The sequence below is a fragment of the Xiphophorus maculatus genome, chromosome 12 (assembly GCF_002775205.1).
Source record: "Xiphophorus maculatus strain JP 163 A chromosome 12, X_maculatus-5.0-male, whole genome shotgun sequence".
NCBI classification, from domain to species: domain Eukaryota; kingdom Metazoa; phylum Chordata; class Actinopteri; order Cyprinodontiformes; family Poeciliidae; genus Xiphophorus; species Xiphophorus maculatus.
The window spans coordinates 17,177,325-17,200,477 of NC_036454.1; the positions used below are offsets into that span (position 1 = coordinate 17,177,325).

At 39.3% G+C, this 23,153-nt stretch overlaps 2 protein-coding genes across 6 annotated transcripts in view; both read left to right on the forward strand.

Moving 5' to 3' along the window:
* Positions 1-223: 223 nt before the first annotated feature.
* Positions 224-7,336, forward strand: trafd1 (TRAF-type zinc finger domain containing 1). The gene is made up of 12 exons (XM_005795086.3): positions 224-539; positions 989-1,038; positions 1,113-1,248; positions 1,569-1,622; positions 1,885-2,323; positions 2,445-2,720; positions 2,792-2,856; positions 3,826-4,089; positions 4,547-4,673; positions 4,920-5,055; positions 5,171-5,216; positions 6,498-7,336. Exons 2-12 carry the CDS (start codon positions 1,004-1,006, stop codon positions 6,525-6,527), a joined length of 1,608 nt encoding a protein of 535 aa, XP_005795143.1. The 5' UTR covers positions 224-539; positions 989-1,003; the 3' UTR covers positions 6,528-7,336.
* A 1,688-nt stretch (positions 7,337-9,024) lies between these two features.
* LOC102220920 (smoothelin-like) overlaps positions 9,025-23,153 on the forward strand; it is a 52,858-nt gene continuing 38,729 nt past the window's right edge. For 3 of the 5 annotated variants that reach the window (XM_023343674.1, XM_023343675.1, XM_023343678.1), the window contains exon 1: positions 9,025-9,355. In XM_023343674.1, the coding sequence (XP_023199442.1) occupies positions 9,305-9,355 (51 nt within the window). In that variant the 5' untranslated portion in view covers positions 9,025-9,304. The remainder of the gene's footprint in view (positions 9,356-23,153) is intronic. The other 2 variants (XM_023343676.1, XM_023343677.1) reach the window with 1 other exon arrangement.

A 23,153-nucleotide genomic window follows, 5' to 3' on the forward strand; every position in this document is an offset into this window, starting at 1 on the left:
AAGAGTGGAAAGGGGTGTTATTTGGTTGTCTTTCTTTATTTTACCACAGCTATGTGTAAGAGTATTTTTTTACAGGGTTTTTTCTGAAATATTTATATTGTACATAGTTAAACTAAGTAGGAACGCGTATTTAGAAACAATCTGTATCACCCGACACATCTTGCGGTGCACGTTTTCGGGTTTTTTTTTTTTTACTGAACCAATCAGAACGGAGCTGAGACTGTTTCGCATTATGCTCTGCGTTTAGACTCGTAGGAAAATTGTTTAAACCTTAATTAGTTTTGGTAAGCAAAACCAAGTGTACTTTTTTTCAGTAAAGATAAATGGGATCTTTGTCTTGGTAAGATATACTCAACTGTTCACCATTGTTGTGAATAGTTAGTTTTATGGCCGCAAAGTAAGCACGCCTGAAAGACTTTACCCAGGGCAGGAATTTCCCACCTATCGGGACGGAGAATTAACAAACTGTTTCTCTAAGCTAACATCGTGAAGTAGTTTGTCATCTGGCTATTTGGTTAAATACCGTCGAAGGACCAAAGGTAAACTCGAATTAAAGCTTTAACAAAAAAATAAATCTGTGGCTAGGTTGGCTTTGTGACGCTATAAATGCCTTATAAAGGGAAGAAAATGATACTTGGGGTTAAGCTAAGTAGTTTGCTAAGTACAACTGATATTTAGAATAGAACTCTGTGAAGTCACTTGTTTACTAATGTTGACTAAGAGTATTGATATTGAAATATGGGCTATTTTTGTACTTAACATTATTAAGCTACGTAAAAACAGCGAATAAAGCGAAAGTGCTGCCGATTAGTTTCATTTCAAGATGTAAAGTTAGCTCCGTTGTTCTGATGATTCATGGAGCTAAACTAAGTTTAGTTTCATTTGTTGACTTAATCGACTAAGCAAATTCCTCACTACAGTTGACTGAGTGAACTTCAGCCACCTTAACACAGACAGATTGGTGTAATTTCTGTAATGTTTCTTTTAGGTCACAAGTGGCATCATGGCAGATGAAAACACACAGTTCTGTGGTAATTGGTGCGTATAAACTAGTTACGTCACGACTCATGTTTTTGATCGATTGTCTGAACTTAAATATTTTTGGCTTTCAGCAAGCACGACATTCCAGAGGCCAATTTTACCACTCATGAGATCCACTGTAGAAGAAACATTGGACTCTGTGACGTGTGCCAGGAGCCAGTGCCCCACTCAGAGCTTCAGGAGCACAAGATTCAAGAGCACACACAGGTATTATACCCAGCTTAATATTACTTATGTTTATAAACCATATTGTGAAAAAAACGTAAAGAGGTACCTTTCAGCGTGTTGGGTATTTTTACTGAAGTGGAATATTACAGGTTAAAATCTTGAGCACCTCCAGAAAACCACTGATCTTGGAGAATAAAAAAATGTAAAAAATTCTGATTTTTAAGTATGGACACTATTTCCATTTTGACTGAACTTTATTATGATCTTTCAAGTGAGACTTATCCCACTTGTCGCCTGTCAACAAGAAAGCAAATTACAGTCCCAAAAATATTTTGTTACTTTTATTTTGGTTTCTCCAGATTACATGCAAGTGTGGACTGAAGATTGAGAAGAATCAAAGTGAAGTTCATCAGGTATTGCCTTACTTTTCTTTACATTGCATGTTGCCAACAGAATCCTTTCTCTAAAAAAATACTTTTCGAATCAGTGTCAGAGGATTTTGCGCTGTAGGAAATTCTGACACCTATTTAGGGGTAAATTTATTTAATTTGATGTAGAGTTAGAGAAGCAGTACAACTGGTACAAAATAGTATGTAGACTTTAAATTTCTTGACTTATAATATTTAACAATCTGGATGAAGGCCACTAAATGTTCCTTATGGTTGTGTCTTGCAGAGCTCTGAGTGCTCTCAGCGGCTGGTCCCATGCCCGTACTGTGAGCTGGAGCTTGTGTTCAGCCAGTCCAAGGAGCATGAGGATTATTGTGGTGCACGCACCGAACCTTGCCCCAACTGCAAGTGCAACGTAATGCTGCGTGAAAAAGCTGTGCATCCAGTCCTATGCGGAAGCCTAACACCACCCCAAGAGAGGAACAACAACAGGATGGGCTGCGGTCAGACAGAGAATCGGTCTTCTGATGACTGGTTTGAGGCGCACTCAATCAGAAACCCCCTAAGAGCGCAGGAGGGAGCCCCTAAGAACAATAACATCAGCGCAGCGGAACGTCCTCACTTTCTTCTGCCGTTTGAGCCTTCAGTTTACAGCGGCTCAAGTGGAGATCGGGAGGCGGGAAGCTGGAAGAGTTCAACATCTCACAGTACAACATCTAACCTCTGTGAGTTGATTCTGAATTGTCTTATAGATACAGAACCCCAAGAAAGGTGATGTGGTTTCATGTAATTGAGTATTATGGTTGATATTTTCTGTAATAATTGTGTGATTGTTTGTGTTTTAAGTTCTTGGACAAGGTGATTTTCTTCATGGCGGCAGCAGCAGCGTGCGCCCTCCTGATGAGGAGTCGTCAGGCCTCGACTACGACTATATGTTGGCCCTCAGCCTCCAGAGTGATGGAGAGGCAGCAGGTGGAGGAGCAGAGGACAGCGTGTGGAGGAATATCTGGGACCACGAGGACAAGAAGACAAACTCATCAGTGAACTCATTTCCTTTGGCCCACAATAAAATCACTAACTCGCCTGAAGGGACGAGTGCAGTTCAGGGCTCCGGGTCCGCAGGTAAAATTAGGAGGATTGCATTGATTCATCTGAGTGTGCACTCGGTTTATGGTTTAACTTTGTTTTCACAGATACCATGCTGCCTTGTGAGTTTTGCGAGGAGTTGTTTCCAGAAGAGGACCTTATTCTGCATGAGGTTTGGGAATGTTTTTGAATCCATTGTGGTCTAAGTGAGGAAGTAGCAAAGCAGCACGGATGCAGTTAAGGCTCATGGTCAGGTGATCATCAGTGTGACTGTATCTATAAAAACATGAGTTATGAGGCCATTTTCAGGTAAATTGAAGTCCATGTGATTATTCCCACATGGGAAACATTTCAGAAAGTTCATATCAGAGGAAACTCCAGCTGTCAAGCAGGAAGGTGGAGGGTTCATGGGTTGACTTGCTTTGCAGCTTTATAACCTCGGCAAGCCAAAGTATTCTAGAGTCAGATGTGAGACCATCTGTCTGACAGGAACAGCTCGGTCCAAACAGAAACATGAAAGTAACAAGCAATATTTTACGTGGGCTGGGCTTATTTTTTTCCTCACAGACTCCTAAAAGTCATACAGAAAACAACTTTTACTACTAGTAAATGATCATGAGGCGTACTTAATTCTTCCATGTTTAGCAGCATGGAACATGTTGTGTGTATGCTTGAGATTAGAGTTAAATGATCTTAGACCCGATCACTCCCTTTATGTCCTGATATGTAAAATTGTAGAGCTGGAAGAGGGTGTGCTTTCCTTTTACAATGGCTGCATGTTTCGCACAGAAAGCTGAATAAAAAGCTTGTCTATTTGGATCTATGATTTCTAATGAAATGACATAATTACATAATAGTTCAGAAATGAATTCATTCAGTTCCCTTCAATGACACAAACTGGCTTTCCATGGTGAGTTTTGACTGTTGTCAGGTAATTAATTAATTCCTTTTAATTAGTAAATCAATGCTAAATATATTTTATTTAGACCTCAAAGACACCTCTGTACTTTTCTTTGTTTCAGTTCAGTTCCAGTTAGCCCAGCCCTTTACGATGCAGATTTTATCTGCATCTTTAAGTAATGTGACGTCTAAAACACGTTTAACAAAGATTTTAATCTTTGTTTTTTTTTCTTTGTGTCAGACCGGATGCAGTCCCGCCTCTGCGTTTGCATCTTTTAGCAAGAAACCGTCTTCACCTCCTAAAGATGACAGGATGGGCAGGAAGGCTTCATCAGGGCTGATGCAGAGCTTTCCAAACACTCTTGCTTCCAACATTCCCACCTTCCCTCGGTCAGTCTCCCCAGCCTCTTACAGTCCTCCTGCCAGTCCACTAGAGGGCGACGTGGTTATTCCATGTGAATTCTGTGGCGTGGCTCTGGAGGAAGCTGTTCTCTTTCACCATCAGGTATTTTTCCACTTTCCTCCTTTTTTTTTTTTTAAAAATTGCTACTTCTCCTGTTTTAATTAAATGTGTGTTTTGTACAGCATAATGCATAAAACTTGGTATTTAGCCGCTGCTGGCTCTATTCTTCTATTTTTTTATTATGGTATGTATACAGTGTTTTTGTCTTGAGTGTCTCTTCCCAGACTTTACATGGTGTGATTGTTAAAAAAAAAAAATCCATTAAGGGAATTAATAAAGATTTTGTGAGCTAATCCAATTTGCTTCTCGGATTATACCTAGTCTATAACACTGAGCAAAGTAGGCAGTAAACTTTAATTTATTTCAGGTTTATTGTTATAAAACTGCATCGTTATTTTCAGCTAAACGTAAGAATCAAACACCTTCAGGACTTGTTTTATCTTGAAGAAACTTCATTAGCATAATCTGAATTTTGTGTTGTTTCTCTTCTGAAACCAAGGACAAATGTGACATGCGGACCGAGGCTGGCCACCAACTGAATAACACAGCAATCCAGAAGCCTCTGGGTCCTGCTGGAGATGCCTTTGGACAGACGTCTGCAGATTTTCAAAGAATAAAGCACCAAGGTAAAGTTGGATATTTCTTCCGGTTACTAATAAAGATTAAGACTATAATCTACTTAAAAAAAATGTTGGTGCTCTCACAGATACTTCAGTGTTATATATATTTTATTATTTCACAGTTTTAAACACACTTCTACCAATTGTGAGAATAAATGTGGATGGTCCTGTAGATGCATTTCTGGATGCTGTCTTTTGTTTTTACACACTCATGACCTTTGCTCCTGTATACATCTGACTTTTCGGATGAAGACTTTTGGGACACAAAACCTGGACAAACGTCTGGAGGATGGGAAATGAGGACGTCCAGCCGTGACGTCAGGGAACCAGAGGATGCTCATTTCTTTCACTGTGGCTCTGACACGCCCGGTTCTGCTTCAATACAGGGGTAAAAACAATAATACAATATAAGTGAAATATGTTTTTCATTTAATTTAGAAATATTTAAGCAAGAGTTAAATGCATAATAATTTGTACTTCTTTTTGGTAAATGTATCCATCAGATTTTATATGCCAGAAAACAAAGAAGGGACGGACAACAGAGCTAAGGTATGTTTTACTTTTATTTTCTCAAACTCTGTGGTGTTTATTCTGCCTTTGTTTAATCCTACTGTTAAATGACTTCAAATGTTGGAGTATTGACAATATCCATATAAAATATTTGGTTAAAAGTTTAAACCAAAGAGGTTCTTATTTCTAAATGTTTTTTTCTGTCACCGTACATTTAAATAAACTCTTGACACACAAAGAGTTATTGCCTTTGAATGAAGGCAATAAGTTGTTAGTAAAAACAGCTGAAACCTTTCAGTTTCAAGTCTCAACAAGTGATTAGTGTTTATAGTTATTTATGCTTTAAAACTCAACAGCATTTCATAAAGGTGAGGAAATGCGACAGGAAGAGACCAGCGAGGTGGAGCTCCATATTTGGAGGCATTTGATTACAAACCTCCTCAGAGTAAATTAGCTCCTTAAACGTCTTCACCGAGAGTCCGTCAGTCTGAGCTAAACTCTTCCAAATTTCACCTCACAACAGTGAGAAAGACAAAGTCTTATGTGATCTATTCCAGGAAGTGGAGCTTCTCCCAAACTGTTTCCTTTCCTTCAAAACTCTCTACTGCAGATTTTCTCCTTATTTTATTTCTGTGGCAATGATTTGAGTCAGGAAGCTTCTTTTCCTCCACATCCATAAGGCTGCAAACGTAAATGTCTCCAGTCATCAATGAGTCACATGATGAAACATGTATCAACATCCGCTGGGCGTTACATTGTTCTGAAGCAAGTTTAGACTCTGAGTAATTACTCAGTATAGTACATCCCAGACATTTTCTCGTCCAGTATGAAATATTCACTGCATGACTGTTCGATGATATCACAATGTTTTCTCCAAAATATAATGTAAAAATCCTCTAATCCCTTCTTTCATAAAACAGAAAAGCAACAGTTGTTCGTACTACTGCAAACATAACTAACATGTTGACTATTAAAGGTACAATAATACTATGAAAAATATAAAGTCTTTAGTTGTGGGTGTCAGACGTGCTTATTGTGCAGAATATTTGACCTTTTCACCTCCGTTTGAAAACGACATGATGACGGTTCTTTCATTCCGACGCCGTGACTGTTCATGTTTTTCACAACTGTAATATTCCTAAGAAGTTTTATGTGATCGGACTAGAAGCCTTTAAAAACAAATATTCTGTTAGAAGCAATAAATAAATCTGCAGGAATCAGATTTCTCATGCTTCAGTATTTCCTGGCGTGTGTGTTTTGTTTTTGTTGTTTGTTTTGGTCTGTAAAAGTATTTTTAGCTGTACTGCTGTCTCTTTCTAGCCACCCAAGAAGCAGAATGAGGAGCAGTAGGAAGGATGTGAGATGGAGCGTCTGGATAAAAAAAAAAAAAAGGACTGCACCTCCTCCTCTGCTTCACCCGTTTTTGCACACATTTAAACAATAAAGGTATAACAACCCAAGTGCCTTTGAAAACCTAAGTATCTTACAGTTTATACTCTATTCATTTTTACAAACGTCTGAGTTGATTTAATTCTCGCATTTTCTGCTTAATTTTGTGTTTTGTGGTCAAGCCTGATGAATTGAGAAATGCATTTTATTAACATTGTATTAGTGCTTTTATTGCCTGGTTCATTTAAAACAGACCCAGTTGAAGTTAATCTGCACCTTGTTTCTGCTGCCGGAGACATCTTTGTTTTTATCCTTGTGTGTCATCTGCTTTTTGTTTCTGTATTCATCTATTTAACAAAAAAAAAAAAGGATGGACTTTTTAAAAAGACAATGTTGGGAACAGATTAAATTTGTTAGAATATGTTTCTCTGACCAAGAAAGTAGACATTTCTAAGCATTATTCTCACTTTATACTGTTTAACACGCGTCTTTTGTAGTTTTCTGTAACTAAGCAATGATTTTTTTTTTTTAATTCTAACTTACAGTCGTGTTTTATTATACTGAGATAGCTTCAAAAGCTATGATGTTTTTGTGACTTTAACACAATAGAAATATGTATTAGGAAGCCAGAAAGGTTTAGTTAGTAGAGCTGCTGCAATCCATGACAACACCTTTCATTGCGGATTTAATGCACACAGCTGAATATTCCTGTTAAAAATGATGTAATACTCTTTGTCTTGTGCTGTGATTAAATATTTCAATAGGGATAATGATGGTTTTATCACTTTCTCAACATCTTGGTGATTTGATTTCATACATTTCAGAACCTTGTTGTTGTCATATATGAAGTTTCGTGAGCGATGGGCAACACAATACCTTTTTGATTCAGATTTTTTTAATACAGTTTGTGTGAAGGTGATTCTGCAGGTTAGAATCACCTTCTGCAGGTAAAATAATTTACCTTCATTTACAATTAAGGTAAATTAGGAGCACATCAATTTCAAGTTTTATTCTCTCTTTAAGAGAGAATAAAACTTTTTGTTTAAATTTGTTTAAACAAATTTATAGACGTCAATTTATTTGTTTAAATTGACGTCTTTAAGAATAACACAATGCTTACATACAGCAAACTGGGCCGAGATCCTCAGTCTTTCTGCACAAAGTGAACATATGCACACACATTAGATAACTTCCATATATTGAATTTTTTATTGTTTAAAAAATATTTTAGAGGAACAAAATAAGTAATATTTCTTCATCTATTTGAAAGAAATTACTTGATAATTACTGTAACCAAATTACTTTCTGTTTTATGTTAGTGGAAAAGGCTATATGTTATATGACCAAATATAATCTTTGGTCCTAAAAAATGTGAAATAGTTCTTTATTTTAGTATTGAGTTTGAAAATTGGATATTAGAAGATTCTAGTGTAATTATCCAGCTGCATTTGCATTGTATAGCCATTTTGTAAGAGGAAAATAAACAGAAAACATGTTTGGCAACTCCCAAATGCACCCTCCCTTTTACCCCTGTCAGAGATGCCACCCTGGGGAGAGAGCCATAGCTGGCTGCTTGCCACTGCATGCTATCATGTTTGCACAGCCTACTCTGTATCCAAACAGTCAATGATGGTTCATTAGTTTCTGCTTTGTGAAATAGTCTTTATTTTGAAATTTTACAAATAAGATTATATAACATAATTGTAGAGTGAAAACCAGACAAGTTTTATGATTTAAAGTTTTGTTGAAATGTGTGATTGCCACAATGTGTGATTGTGTATAATATCTGAATAGTTCCTAGTAACAATAGTTCCTAGTAACAATGCTCACCACAGTTTGTTGGATAGGGATTTTGTTTGAACAGATTTTAGTAAAAAAAAAAAAATCTGGAATAGTCAGGGAGTGTAAAACTCAACAAAATAAGCATAAGTTAAATTGCAATAATAGTTTTGTGTTTTGCACCTCTTTACTTATATATCAGCTGGCTATTCTGACCAGAAACACACATTTATTTCATAGTGCTTGTTTCACATAGGAACAATTTTGGTGGCACACTGCCTCCAGCCTTCATTTATTTCCTATATAACCATTGGCCTCAATGTAAATAACCATCCAATACTAAAAAAGTCTCATAAAATGACGTTTGTATAAAGTGCTATGGTGTTTTGAGACAGGAACTGTTTTACGATGGTAAAAATATACATTTGTCTTAGTGCCGCTTTTAATCTCCAGGACCAGTTAATCTGGTTTTACACAAATTAAGTAGAGCACAGTTCTTGGAACCTCACTTCCAGAATCTTGAACTGAAGAAGCTAAGAGTGGCACTCATTGCCCCTCATACACAAACGCTGTTTCACATTTTCCCCGCATGGTGGTGCGCTTCGAATGAACGCCGGGAGGAGCCGGAGTCCGGACGGGGGCGGGGTTACAACTTTTCAGTGGGAATTCTCAGTTCAAAAAGCTGCTGCTGTCCTGTCGTCTGAGAGTCTGGTTGCTTCTGCTTTCATTGGGATCAAGAAACTCCTGCTTAAATATGATTTTAGCGAGCGGCTCCAGAGTTTTCTATTGTTAGCTGAGCCAACAACAACCTTCACCGAAGAAGTCAACAGAAGGAAAAGGAGCGTCAAGAAATAAAACGCGAATCGTGCAGGTGGTCACGTTGTGGACCGGGGATCATCTTCACAGCGAGACTCCATCCATTAATTTCTTACCTTTCAGTCTCACCTGGACTCATCGAGATGTCACTGGAGACATATTCAGCGCTGGACGAGTCTTCTCTCCGAGCTTTGGTGAGTAAAAGTCCGGAGATGCTCTAAAAGTCTGTTAAAAAAAATTAAAAAAAAGGATTTAGCACAAGCAGCATTGAGTTTTTAGATTTCCACTGGGTGCTTTCTCTAGGCTGAATTACTCTGCTTTGTGATTTAAGGTGTGTGCACACTGCAAAAATAATTTCCAAGTAGCGCAATAATACTTTTGACTTGAATTATCAGGGAGCTTCTCCTTTAATTAACACACCTGAGAGGCAGGTAGGCTACTCAGTGTTGCTGCTAATCCTCCTGCAGACTTCCTCTGTCTTCACAGCAAATTCTCAACAAAGAAAAAGTACTTTTACAAGTTTTCCTCTTATAAACCGAGGGAAAAAACTTTATCACATTTGTTTGTAATAAACAAAGCTACCAAAGCACTTCAGACATTTGTAGTTTTTAAATGAAAGAATTTACAACATTTATTTGATTTAAAAAATATGCACTGCTGATGCGAGGAAGGAAAATATCTCAAATTTACAAAGGAATATTGTTGCACTTCTTCATAATCAGCTTATCTTTATTTATGTAGTGCCAAATGACAGGAGTGTCCTCTTAAAACAGATCACCTTGAAACTGGATCAGTCTAAATAAAGACATTTAAACAGTTCAATTCATTACAATTGAGAATTCAGATCTAGTTACATAAATATTCACTAGATGGCAAATAAAAAAGTAGACAGAGATTTAACTCATGTAAAAGAAAAGAAAAGGCAAACAGCCCATTATATCAACATAAATGAACCTGATGAAGGTGTTTACTATTGTGAAACTATTAGAGATCATGTCACATGTGCAGCTATGATAAGAAGAATGTATCACATGCATTGAATGTCTGGAAGTAGTAACTATCACTGCTTCGTCATGTCCTGATTACTTCCCAAGGCGGAGGAAGGTGTAGTGTGTTCGGTGTATCATGGCACCTGACACATTTACAAGGAGACGTGTGTCATCCTGTTCAGACGTTGTTACAGCGAGTTGGTTTGAATTACACACAAACGGGGAAACTACTGCTATTTATTATCGGTTTACACTGTAAAAAGAGAAAGAGTCATTAGGAATTTGTTTAATGTCTCCTATTTATGTGCTAATTATTATATTTGCGCTTTACCAGTTTAACGATTTAACTTGACGGCATAGATTTTTCTGCCTTTCTTCTAAGGAATCTATTACCAGTATAAGGGTCTATTAATGAATGTTTAGAAAGCTGGGCTGGAAGCACAATAAAACCGACATGTTTGCTTTGGAGCCAAGCTGGGCAGAAATGTCATGTTTGGTTGACCTATTTAAAGTGCATCCACTGATCTGCTAAAGTCTGGGATGATCCGACTGTAATCTGGAGTCAGTGTCTCGCATTTTACCACAAGTCTGTTACATTTTACCCATACAGTCAGCTGGTTTGGCATTTGTGTTGACAACCAATTGACCAGATCTACTTGGTGGAATGGCCACAGTGTATCTGATTAGTTTTTTCTTAAGAAATCTCTGGGCAGTATGAGGAGGTGTACTAAAAAAAAAGTATTGCTTTAAAAACCTCAAATGTTTTATTTACCGGTAATTGTCTTTTTTCCAACCTTTAGAGTTTTCTTTTGTTAATGTTGTCCTCACATTTGACGTCAGCTGACAGAGAAAATGTAATGAGCTCGTCTTGCTTGGACAATGCATCCTGCAGGATCTTGCAGTAAACGCTGCCATTGTCCTGGGACCTGCCTCGGAATAAAATGCACATCATGCAGCTTCTTCATTTGTCTTTTCAGCTTCCCAGTGTGGAGCTGGATTGAAAATGTCCCATCTCTCTTTCCCCTCTGCTGCAGCATCTTTCCCTCAGCTTTAAGGTCACTCCGATCCCACAATTTCACTAATGATGTTCGCAGTGTCAGACTTTTCCATCCGCAGTGAACTTTTAAAACAAAACAAACCCGCAACAGAAAGTTCACAAGCAGCTGGGATGAAATATAGTTCATTTTTGGAGCTTTTTAGGAAATCTAACACCCTATTATATAGTTTTATTGGTCAGAATCTATTGTCTTATGTTTTTAGGACCCTGGTAAAAGATAATGGACATTTTGGGACTAAAGCTGGTCTGAGCTGGTTGTAAAGCCTCTGCTATTAAACTGCAGTTGGATAACGATACAAACTCCAGGCCTGTGTTGCTCTTAACGAACTTAGCAGTCAGAAGGTCATATGGCGGTCTCTTTTAGCGCTGCTAATCCCATTGCTACACCTCTATTCAAAGCCCGACCTGCCGTTTTATGTTGCTCATCTAATCCCTCGCTAACGCAACCAGAAGGAGCTTCTTTTTTTTTCTCCCCCTCCTCATTTCACTTGGCAGGAGCGATTATTTATGCATTCATGAAAATAATCAGTTCTCGAGCTGAGAAGGTATTTGTCAAGGTTCATCTTCTGATGAACAGAAGCCGCTGCCGAGGTCAGTCGGAGGATAAAGCTATCTTGAATCTAACGACTTAAACCGACGTCCCTTTGCTGGAGTTTGATGTAGTGTAGAGTTTGATGGAGTGTTTTTTTGCAGAGTGATGGTTATCAGCTGCCACAGCCCTGATTTTTGCTGCTAGGCATTAGTTTGTTGCGTGTCAGTGTGTTAAACCTGCAGGACCTGTTGCGTCCACAGGTGTCTGCTGGCTGCAGCACAGGTGCACAGCCCTACTTAGCGCAGACGTTGGCATCTTGTCAGCCGCTCTGTGATCTTCCCTCTAATTATGTCACAGAGCTGCACAGGTGGAGGCAGAAAAAGGTCCAAATGTGACATAATCATCAGCCTGAGCGCTCGGTATTGAGGTGGATTGACATAAACGCTGATTGGTTTCCGTGTTCGGCTGATTTTGCATGCTGGATGGGTCCCACGTATGATGATTTATGACTAGTCCTTCAAGGTCTTGACTGTCCTTTCTCCCTGGTGAGCCAGAGGCATTCACACATGTTTAAAATAGGCCAGATTCACTCGGTGGTCCAGTCTGGTTGATAAACGAGACCCTTGGGCCTTTAATTTATGATTTTTTTAAAAACATTTTGTGCATCGACAACAGCTCAATGGTTACAGTCTGCAAGGAAGAGCTTTCTTATTTTTGTAGGATCTTTGCGTTCTCTCCAGCTTCACCTTTAATCCCTGTTGAGACGGGACTCATCATCTGTAAGGAATAAGTTGGAAAGATGATTGCTTAACCGTCACCTGGAACCTTTTTTAAAAAAAATATAAATACTCCTTCTTCCTTCTTAAAGTAAATTAGACGTAAATTTTCCATGGAACATCAGGCACATGTTGTTTCATGCAGCAGATTTCCATTGAAGCAAACTTTCTTCCACAAAGCCTTGATAATTAATGCTCTGATAGCAATCTGTGGTTGCTGTTTATGAATATGATTGCCTTGATTGTTTTCTCTCTAGGCCTTTTTCCTATAGAAGAAGAAGAGAAAATATTTTTCTTTCTGGTTTTTATTCCAGTTGCACTTTTCTGTTTCCCCTCATGATTAATTTAACTGAAGCCTCTGGCAAAGTCATCCTGCCTGAGCCGACGCAGACGCACCAGGGGTTATCTACAGCGCTGCAGCCTGCACACTTCAGCTTCTTGTCAGTGAATTTCCAAACAAAAGACCACAGAGATAAGAAGCTGCATCCGTGTTTTGGACAAACGGAGAGCTTTAGTTTCTGGATTCTGCCATAAATATCTGCTCATATTTTGCCTCTGAAAGGAAGTGAAATAATGTTTTTACTGTAAAATAAGGCTGCTTGTTGAAAACATGAATAGTGTTTTTTTTTTTTTCATTTAACAATACTGTAAAATAGTACAGTAACAATAAGAGAAGTGGCACCGTGAGAGGTTACTGCTGCACTACTGCTAACAGTATGAGCTCATTTAAAACGATTATTGCAATTGTTTTTCTGTTGCATTGTCTTTTTGAAGTTTGGTGTCATCAAACCTTTTATATATATAGAAAATCTCAAGATTTTCCTCTCATACAAAGTCATGAACAATGCATATTTTGGAGTCTTAACCTTTTTTTATTACCTTGCCTTAATCATCCATTAGAGAATCATCACATCATCAGCTTTAAATATTGTAACTGTGCAAAAAAATGCCAAAATGTAAAATGTTAAGTTTTCATGTTCCATCATTTTTTCCCCCTATGATTTAATGTTCTGTTGATAAGAGTGCAGGAGAGTGTTTTAATATTTTCCTGTGTTTTATGGTTCCCCTCTCCTACCTGTTGCTGTGCTCTGCTGGTCATCTGGCTGCAGGAGCGACACCGACATTTCCCAGAGTTTACAGTAAAGACAGTCGTTGCTCTTTTTAAATATTTCTGGTTGCTGAAGAGTCATGATGTAAATCACCTTTTTAAACCTGCAAGGTTCTTTCCTAAGCTCCTGTTAGGCTTCAGGCTGAAGGTCTGTTACCTTAACAGAGTTCAACTCATTAACCTGCTAATATCTGCTTGTTGTGTTACAATTTTCTGGGCAATGAACACTTTAAGCTGCACTTTAAGTTTCTTTTTATTATTTTTTTTAGCAGCAATAGCAAAACATTTTGCTTTTCAGTTTTATGAAATAATTTAGATTTTATTTTTGCATTTAAAATTTTTTTGTGTGTAAATAAATGCTATATCTCTGAAACCGCAGCTTTATTAATCAATGTTTTTTCATCTAAAGATTCTTGGCCATTAAATGAATCGGCAGCAAATCGACTTTGACCAGCAAATGAACCTGAAAGCTAAACGCTGCGTCTGCTGAGGGTTTCACTCCGGCCTCTTTATGCCTGATAGTTTTTGCTGTAAACTTTACAACTTTACTGTTGTAAAGTTTTATGTAAAAGTAAATGCATTAGATATTTTTCTTTCCTTTGGCAAAAATAATAAGTATGAGTTGAGAAAATCTTAAAAAATTAGATATTATAAAACACACAAGCAGAATCTTAATTTTTGGCTGTTGTTGGAGGATTTCTGTTTCTTTGAAATGTCTACGAGAGGCTGATAATCAGCTGGACAATGTGTGTTTATGTGAAAGATTGAGCAGAGTATGTGTTTATTTTTTTAGTTTAATAACCAACCTGTGTCATATTTGGGGAAGTATAACGGTTACAACCAGCTGAAAAGCGGATGGAAGCGGCTGCTTGTGAAGTCTGAATAAATGAAAGCTGTATATTCTGGCGCTGCCTGCTGAGGGTCAAACGGTCTTTGTAAAAGCAGTCAGACTGGCTGACCCTCAGCTGCTCTGCTCTTCACGTCTGAGCAGTTAAATGATCCAGCAGAAACTGATCTGTCTGTCTTCGTCATTCTGCCAAGTGGAAAAGGTCTGGATAAAGGATTGAAGGTGTCTCTTCCGTCCTCTTGTGTCCCTGAACGCCACCAGGCGTCTCTTAGATAAACACTTTCCCCCCGAGTTTATTTCTTTAATCTTTTTACTTTGGTTTCTAACTTTAAAAACCTGTTTTGAATTCAGATGAGGTGCTAATTAAATAAGAGGAGCTTTATTGCTCTCCTGTCAGTGTTCACCAGTGAAAAGGATAGTTGAGGCCTGGAAAATCTCTAAGATTTTACAAGATAGAGTTTTCTCTCTGGGGTGGAAACAATTAACCCTAATTTGCTTTGAGATAAAATGGATACAAACATCAGTTTGATTATTTATTTGCAAAAAACTTTATTTTTGTCCTAGTTTGTGAAGGAAAATAACCGACTCCAGCATTTGGTTTTGTTATTCAGAAATGTTCTAGGTGGAATTTAAACCGTAAATATATCATGTTAGAAAATATTCTCTGTTAAACTAAAAAAAGCTAAAAGAGGAACACAACAGACAGGATGCTGTCAAAAAAAAAAGTCAAAAAGTTGGTGCTTGGAGCTTTTTCTGTGTGTCCCTCAGGAAGGAGTCGTTTCCTGAGGTCCTCCTAACATCACCAGGCGGATGTTGATGTTTAGCTTTCCAGATTGCTCCTGTTAATCTCGTGACGTTCTGGAGATTTGCACAGCAGATCTGTTTAATTGTGTTTGGCTCCATCAGTCGGGCCTGCGGCTCCGATTGTTGGCGTTGGAGCGCATGCGGTTGCAGATCCAAGCGGAGATCAAACACTTTGCATGTTTCCCACAGTCCCTCCTTTTACTTCCTGTTGGACATGTCCCTCTGTCCGTCCATGGAGGTTTTCACTCAGAGCTTCAGAAGGACCCCTGAGAAGGGTAGAGGGGAGTCGTCCTTCTCCAGCACCTGCTGCGTCTGCTGACAGGCCAACAGAATCGCAGCTTTCATGTCTTTCAGAGCGTTTTTATTTGTCATGGCTCCCTCCTGCTGAAATCTGTCATACTGTAACAGATTTTTCTGCTCATAAAACCAGGGGAGATAAAGCTGCAGATGGCTGTCGTGCTGTGATGATTTACAGTTATTTAGAGACATAAAGACAAAGACGCAGTGGAGGGGAAGGGCTCTGCTTTTTCAGGATCAAACATGTCGCTTTGGAAAAAGTTCAACTCCCAGCGGCAGGTTATTGATGGGTGGAAAATGATGCATGGTTTCATCCCCACCTCCCCCAAATTTTGCTTGTCTCCTTTGCTCAGGCACCTCTAAACAAAATTCTTCATCCTGCAGTAGTCGCCGAAATATAACATGGAGTCTGAGTCCGTGTGTAATTTAATCCCAGAATAAATTCAGCGTTTTGTCATAAAATAAAGTGAGAAAACGGCTTCATGAAGACACAGAAACAACCACGATAAAGCTGTGGATTAATTTTAGGGTTGGGTTGTAAAGCAATAGCCCGGCCTTTAAACATCCCATTGAGAGCTGATCAATCCATCATGTGGACATGGAAAGACTAAGACACTGCTGTAAGACCGCCAAAACATGGCGTCCGCCCAAACTGACAGGCTGGGAAAGAAGAGCATCAATCAGAGACCAAAACCCAAAGAGAACGGAGAAATAGTGGCAAGGCCTGAAATTTGATCTTTTCATCCAATCTGACTGATTTTGATGTTTTTTGCAAAGAGGAAGGGATGTTTATGTGTAAACATTTTAACCATGCACTTTTTTCAACGTGTTGTCCTGACACACAAAATCCAAGTAAAACGCATTCAAATTTGTTGCTGCAATGTGATAAAATGAGAGAACATTGCCAGACACTGTAGCTGGCTGCGCTCCAAGTGAAATGTATTGCTTTTCTACTATCAGTGAGTCTCTGGTTATTTATAAAATCAACACAGAGGCAGCTTCCTTGTTCTTCTGGCTGATTTAAAACCTGTCATGATTCCAGCTTCCTTGTGTGGTTCAGCTGTTTCTCTGCAGGAAGCTATAAGAGGACAAACGGTTCCTTTACAGTAAAAATGCTCCAAACATCAGAAGCCTGTTTTTGGTCGGCATATGCAGAGTCGGCTGGTTAACCTGTCAGCATGTGGACTCTGCAGTCTGAGCTCAGATCTGTCTTCAGCGCATCATTACGGCCCTATAGGACACCGATGATGATTAGCCCCCCTGTCCTTTGACCCGTAAGCATTCCTCCATGTAGCAGCTCTTTTATGTGTGCTAGCTCAACTGTAAAGGGGGACACGGTTTTCCCAGGTCTGCTCTGTGGCTCCGTCCCGCTTTATTAGAGGTGATTAAACCGGGTGTGCAGCCCAAATTTGTAGCTGATGATCTTTCTCACTTTCACAGGTTCTCCAGGTCAGACATAGGATTCTCAGTGTCTGCTGCGGTGGAGCGTGTTTCAGCCTCGGCTGTGATTAGATATTGTTGTTAATTTTTTATCCGAAACTCCCTCCTGAGGAGTCAGGTGCTCCGTGCCTTGCAGGCCTCTCACGGATCCAGATTATGTTTCCATTTTTCAACAGGCGTGCGTCAGCCAGATGCGGTATGATGAGCTACTGAGAAATGATTATACACGTGCACCTGATGCAACCTGGACTTTCTTCCTAATTAACAAGCAGTGATTTGATTTAGGGCTGATTATTTATCTTTGTGTGTGTAGCACTGCAGCGTCTCCATAGACAGCTGCTAATCTATTTCAGCTCTGCTCTGAGGAGTGTGCTGACTCTCCTTATATGGACAGTCATGAGAACACTGATCCGATCTGCTTTAGCCTTAAACCACTGTGGAGATGATTAGTTCATCCTCAAAAAACTTGTGCAACTCCTACTGTTACACATTTAAAAAAACAAAAGAAATATTTGCATTACTTGAAAGCAGAAACATCTTTGCATCTCAGCTGAAATCTTCAAGTAAAAATAAAAAAGAGGTCCTCTAGGAGTCAGAGGGTCGGAGTTCGGCCTGAGGAGGTCATGATGCTCCCAGAGAATGCCAGGCGGGCGTGTGTGGGAAGGTGAAGTCCTCCACACATCAAGCTGTGACGTTTGACCCGACCTCTGTGACCTGCAGACTGCACAGCAGGAGGGAGACAAATACTCTGGTCTGTGGGTTTCAGTTTTTGTTGACCATACGTTGAGTAGCTCTGATACTTCTGTTTCAGCTTTGCAGGAGGCCATTTCATTTATTTAGTGAAAGAAGTTAACTAAAACAACCCGGCCCTTTGTGGAAAACTAAATGGTTCTTAGCAGCAGCAGATACTTTGCGAGAAGTATTTACCATGGAAGTGGAGGAATTTTGACTTGACTTTTGGTTTGCAGTTGTTTTAATTCAGCAACAATGGAGTGCGTCCAAGCATGAAATTTCTTTTAAGGCCACGTTGCAGCAACTACATTTATGTTCACACTTTGAATAGGCCACTTCAAAACTTCTGTTTTTTTATTTTTATTTAGCCATGCACAGATGAATTCGCTTGCTGCTGCTCAGCCCACGTTTGTTTGAGCTAAAGGTCACAAACTGAGACCTCAGAGCAACCCCACACAATCACACTACCACCACCATGTTTGACTTTTTTTTGTTTCTTCCTTAATGCTGTTTTGGTTTTAACACCAGATGTAACCAGACACTTGCAACTGCAAAACCATGTATGACTTTATGTCCACTTCACAATAATGATCCAGTGCTTTGTGCTGTTTTATCACATACAAAAGTAGTTTTCCAGGGCGCTGCAGGTGTAGCTGAGTGCACTGACAGACGTTGCTTACAGTTTGACAGAGTTGTTGTACGAGGAGTGTTTTCTTTCGATTAATCAGTCTCAGGCGTTGAGAGGCTGAAGCTGCTCTCTCTGTACCTATGAATAGATGCTCTAATGACAAGAGTTAGCCAGAGCCCTGTAATTAAAACTCATCTGAACTTGTTCACTCTTTGCCATCTGCTTTCACGGCGATGCGGCTCAGCGCTCTGTTTGCACGGTTTAACCTCGGCGTGTTTTGACCACCTGAAGACTCTTCTTCACGCTCCCCCTCCCTGCTGCTTCTGATGAAATAAACCAACCTCTTCAGCTCAGAGTCGCATGTAAAGCTACACCAGGCTGCCGCTGTCACTGGGAGCACGCCTCCAGCTGGCTGGGATTACTGGTAACCCAGAGTGCTCTCTAATTGGCTCTGATTGATTGATTCGAGTTGCGTCACATGAATACCTCTGGAGGTCTTGAGGTTTCACTTCCCACTAGGCTGCCCTTCAGCAGGAAGTGTCTTAAAGCATGCAAGAGCCTGCTTGTGAAATATTGTTTGTCTCTCACTTTTGCGTCAGTGTTACACCTCATTAATAATTTTGTGTGTGTGTGTGAAGTGCTTTGTGAACGTATTCATACCACTTAACACATTTGGTCACGTTACAGCCACAAACCTGAGTTTATGAGAGATCAACAAAAATCAGTGTCTGATTGTTAAGCAGAAGGAAAAGAATAAATGGTGCTACTTAAATGTTTTACAAATAAAAATCTGAAAATTGTTGAGCATATTAGTAATCATCGATACTTGGTTTGTAGAAGCACCTTTCCCTGCAGCTGCATCCTTTTGGGGTTTGTCTTTTCCAGCTTTCCAGATGTAGAAACTGAAATTGTTGTTAATTTTGTCAGTCAGATTGGATCAAGAGCTTCTGAGAGTATCAGTCATGGCCTCAGACTCTCAATAGGACTTGGACCATCCTAATGCCTGGATATGCTCTGATCTAAAGCCTTCCATTGTGCATCTGGCTGCATGTTGGAGGCTCATTTTCCACTCTATGTTCAAGCCCTTTGTAGCTTCATAACACACTTTCTTCGAATATCGGCCTTTATTTATCTCCGTCCATGATTTATTAGTTCTGAGCATTTTCTGATTTGGGTTGGTGAGTTCAGGATGATCTGTAGTGTTCATTTTCCATCCCATATAGAAATTTGCATCTGAGGCAAAACTTTAACACTGGTCTCATCTGACCAGAGCTCCTCCTTCCACATGATGTTTGCTGTGTCCCCTGCATCGCCTTTAAACGAAAAGAGCTCAGTGAGACAATTAAAGCTTCTCATAGTTTTATTGTGTAACCCTGCTTAATTTTCAAAACTTTCTCCCTGACTTTCGGTATAAGAGGTATGACTGTATTTACAGTCATGTGTCTGTTTGAGTCAGAGAAGCTGACAGATTCGTTTTCGTTTCGGTCTTTAGTCGCCACCTGATCCGTTCTGTTTCTTTGAACACAATGTACCAGGTGGAGATCCCCGCCGCGTCTAACAGGTGTGACTTCAGGTGTGAGGAGATGAGTGTTGCGCTCCAGACGGTATGATGACTGTCCTCCGGACATTGTTAAAGTTGCTGACAGCTCGGCGACGTCTCAACGACTGCTCCTCCCTCTTGAAAAGACGTATTGATGTTTGATTTTTGTTTGACTCACTCATCTGCGAGCAGGTGTGCTGTCTGAAAGCTCTGTGATTCTTCGACTGAGCACCACAAACCAACATCGGGGACAGCGACTTCAAAACGTACTCTTTTACTTGTTTGATTCCAACAAGTTTTTCATAAATCTTTGAAAACAAAAATCTAAGAATTGTGTTGCACAGTTCTTTCTTCTATCTAGACCCTTTCAATCTGAAACCTCTACATCAAATTGAATGCAAACTATTAGTCTCTAGGAATTTACTGAATTAGATTTTTGACTCTTATTTTGCAAACAGCAGGGGGTTTCTGGAAAGTTTTCTATCTGGGTCATGATGTTATTTCGACATACGATGACAGTTTCTAAGTTTCCGTTTGAAAGTTGCCGTTTGGGACAGCCGCTGGTTAAAGGTGGTGTTTGTAATGTTCCCTTTCTTTCCTTTTCAGCTTTCCCTGAGGTCATGGTCATCTGGCGATTTTTGTCAAATGGACTCTGTGTCTGCAGCAGCACATGTTTCCGTCTCGCTCCCTCTTTAACGGTTATTCTGTTTAAGTTGGCCGGCGTCCAGCTTCAAGGTGTGTTCTGTTTGTCTGGGTTGCTCCATATTAGTTTCCTGAGCAGTGTTATTGGTTGACTTTTATTTTCCTCTTTTCTTTCTGACTCTGCACCAGTTTGAATTCAGCATTTATGTGTTTCGACCAATCCGAACAGAAAAACATCTCCGCGTCTCTCTGGTTGGTTCATTTAAACCTTTGAGGGAAAGGTCATAGGCTGACGTTTGAGATAAAGAGCGGGTCAAGTTGAAGTGCTGACGTGACCGGTAATCGTTTTTTACCTCTTATCACATCTTGACTCTTGTGCTTAGCTTTGAAAACATTAACAGATGGTTTGTGCTCCCAGTTCAGGAGCGCTGGTTCATTTTCTTTGTTGTGACTGTAGTGAGGATTAATCTGCGTCAAATTATGTTGATTGTAATAAATCACTTTCATAATCTATCAAAATCAGTCTGAGGAGAAGATTCTTTTCCTTTCCAGTTAGACTTTTAAACAGTAAAAGTAGCATAAGATCATCTCTGAACGTAATTTGTGATTCTGAATTTAATTAAAAGAATGAAATTTCATACGTGATTTGAAAATAAAATGACAAGAATGAGATTATCAAGATAAAGGATTGAGAGATGGTAATCAATAAAGTTAACAATCAAGTTCTTTAACTAAAAAATACAAAACGGACAAAGAACAAATACTCAAAGCTTCAGTCACTAAAACTGGCTAAAGGAGCTTTTTGGTTTCCAAAACGAAATTTGTATTTTATGACCTTTTTCTGCATTGTAACAATAAAACAATAACCTAAGATGTAGACAATATTAGGCTAAAGTTTTGAGTTGACCCGTCAACAGATTTTGCTGGATGACAAATTGCCCTAAAAGTCATTATGATAAACAATAATATTGTTGTTTTGAAACCATTTTAAAGTAATGGTGATGTCATTTGCAAGTACACCCTATTGGAGAATAATTAATTTTAATTTTTAACACTAGAACTGGACGATATTTAAAATATCCAAAATAAATAAACAGAACAATTGAAACAACAAATAAAATTAACTCCTTCAATAAAGAGGCTAATTGAAACCAAACAAGCAGTCTGAATGATATTTGTCATCCAGTGTCTGGACTGGATGACAGAGAGAGTGAGAGGAAAACAATCATGCAGAATTATTGAGCTCGTTTTAATTTGTCATGCAGTTAATTGATTTATTGCTTACCATGACGAGCTTTGTTTCGAGGCCACATTTCTGATCTGTCAACTTTCCCAGCAGCTGACAGCAGCTCCAGTGAACAGACTGTGATTTAGGAGTAACTGCAGGGAAATCGGAGGCGGCTTGTCTTTTGGATTTATGATGAAAATATTTTGTGAAGGCCAGTGTTTCCCATGTTGACATGTGTAGTGATGTATTGTAGTGTGTGTGTGTAAGTGGTACACCAGGGGTGTCAAACTCATTCTCGGCCATATCAGAATGAACAAACTACTAAAATATTAATAAATAGCTCTCTGCATTTGACGAGTCTTGAAATTAAATGTTGAACATTGATATAATTTGGCAGAATTCAGAAAGAACTGCTTTGATTTGATTGATAAAATAATATTTAAGCACACAGTTATCTTGAAAGTTCACTAGAGTCTAGAGGGCCTTATAAAAACTCATGGCGGGCTGGATCTGGCCCCCGGACCTTACGTTCGACACGTGTGGCACACAGGGGAAACAAAGGAGATTTTTGTGAAACATCAAGTCCTCCCACTCTTTGAAGGAAGTGTGAATAGTGCATGTGTATCGGAGTCGGGATGAGGAGTTTTTCCCCACTTCTCTGAATATAAATATTTTTTGTCGTCATTGCTGCAATATTTAAGACACGTGTGTCAATTATTTCACAGTTCTGTTCACATATCAGGATGTTCCAACAATATGAGAAAAGATCTCCTGTTGTAATCAGTGTACAGTCCACAGATGTGCAGCAGAAGGATGCTGTCACACTAAATGAAAATCCAACAGCATAATTAAAGTTAACATCCAAGATGTACGCTTTGTTACACTCAGATTTACGTCCAGTCCTGATCTACCCAGGACAGAATTGCTGCCTGTTATCGTGAGGTTTGGTGTAGAAGCCTGAAGTTGAGGCAGTTTTTATATCCTAGTGATGAAAAATGAATTGGTCTGCTCTAAAACTTGGCAGCCATTGCACAAACTATTTAATCCCATCATGACATTTACTCAGCAGCGATCTGGACAGCGTGGTAACAGACGGCTCCCTCAGTGTTTGGTTAGTGTGTGAGTGTCTGCCTGTGTGGGCATGTGAAACAGACGCTCCCTGCGTCTTTTTGTTCTGTCTGATTATTTTCCCTTCTTCCTTATCAAGCATTGTTATTTCTAGTTTCTCATATCATCTCGCTGCTGGACTGGAACCAAAAAAACCAGTTTCTGACTGCTACAGTACTTCTCATTACCGCCTTTTTTTTTTTTCTTGTGAGTCAGCAGGAATGTGAGGAATGACCTGCACGTTTCCCACCCAGCTTTCATTTGC

Excerpts from the sequence above, each read along its gene's own strand:
- trafd1 (XM_005795086.3), top strand. The coding sequence starts at position 1,004 with ATGGCAGATGAAAACACACAGTTCTGTGGTAATTG. Across the intron at positions 1,039-1,112 it reads ACACAGTTCTGTGGTAATTG|CAAGCACGACATTCCAGAGG; the intron begins GTGCGTATAAAC and ends TTTGGCTTTCAG. Across the intron at positions 2,324-2,444 it reads CAGTACAACATCTAACCTCT|TTCTTGGACAAGGTGATTTT; the intron begins GTGAGTTGATTC and ends TTGTGTTTTAAG.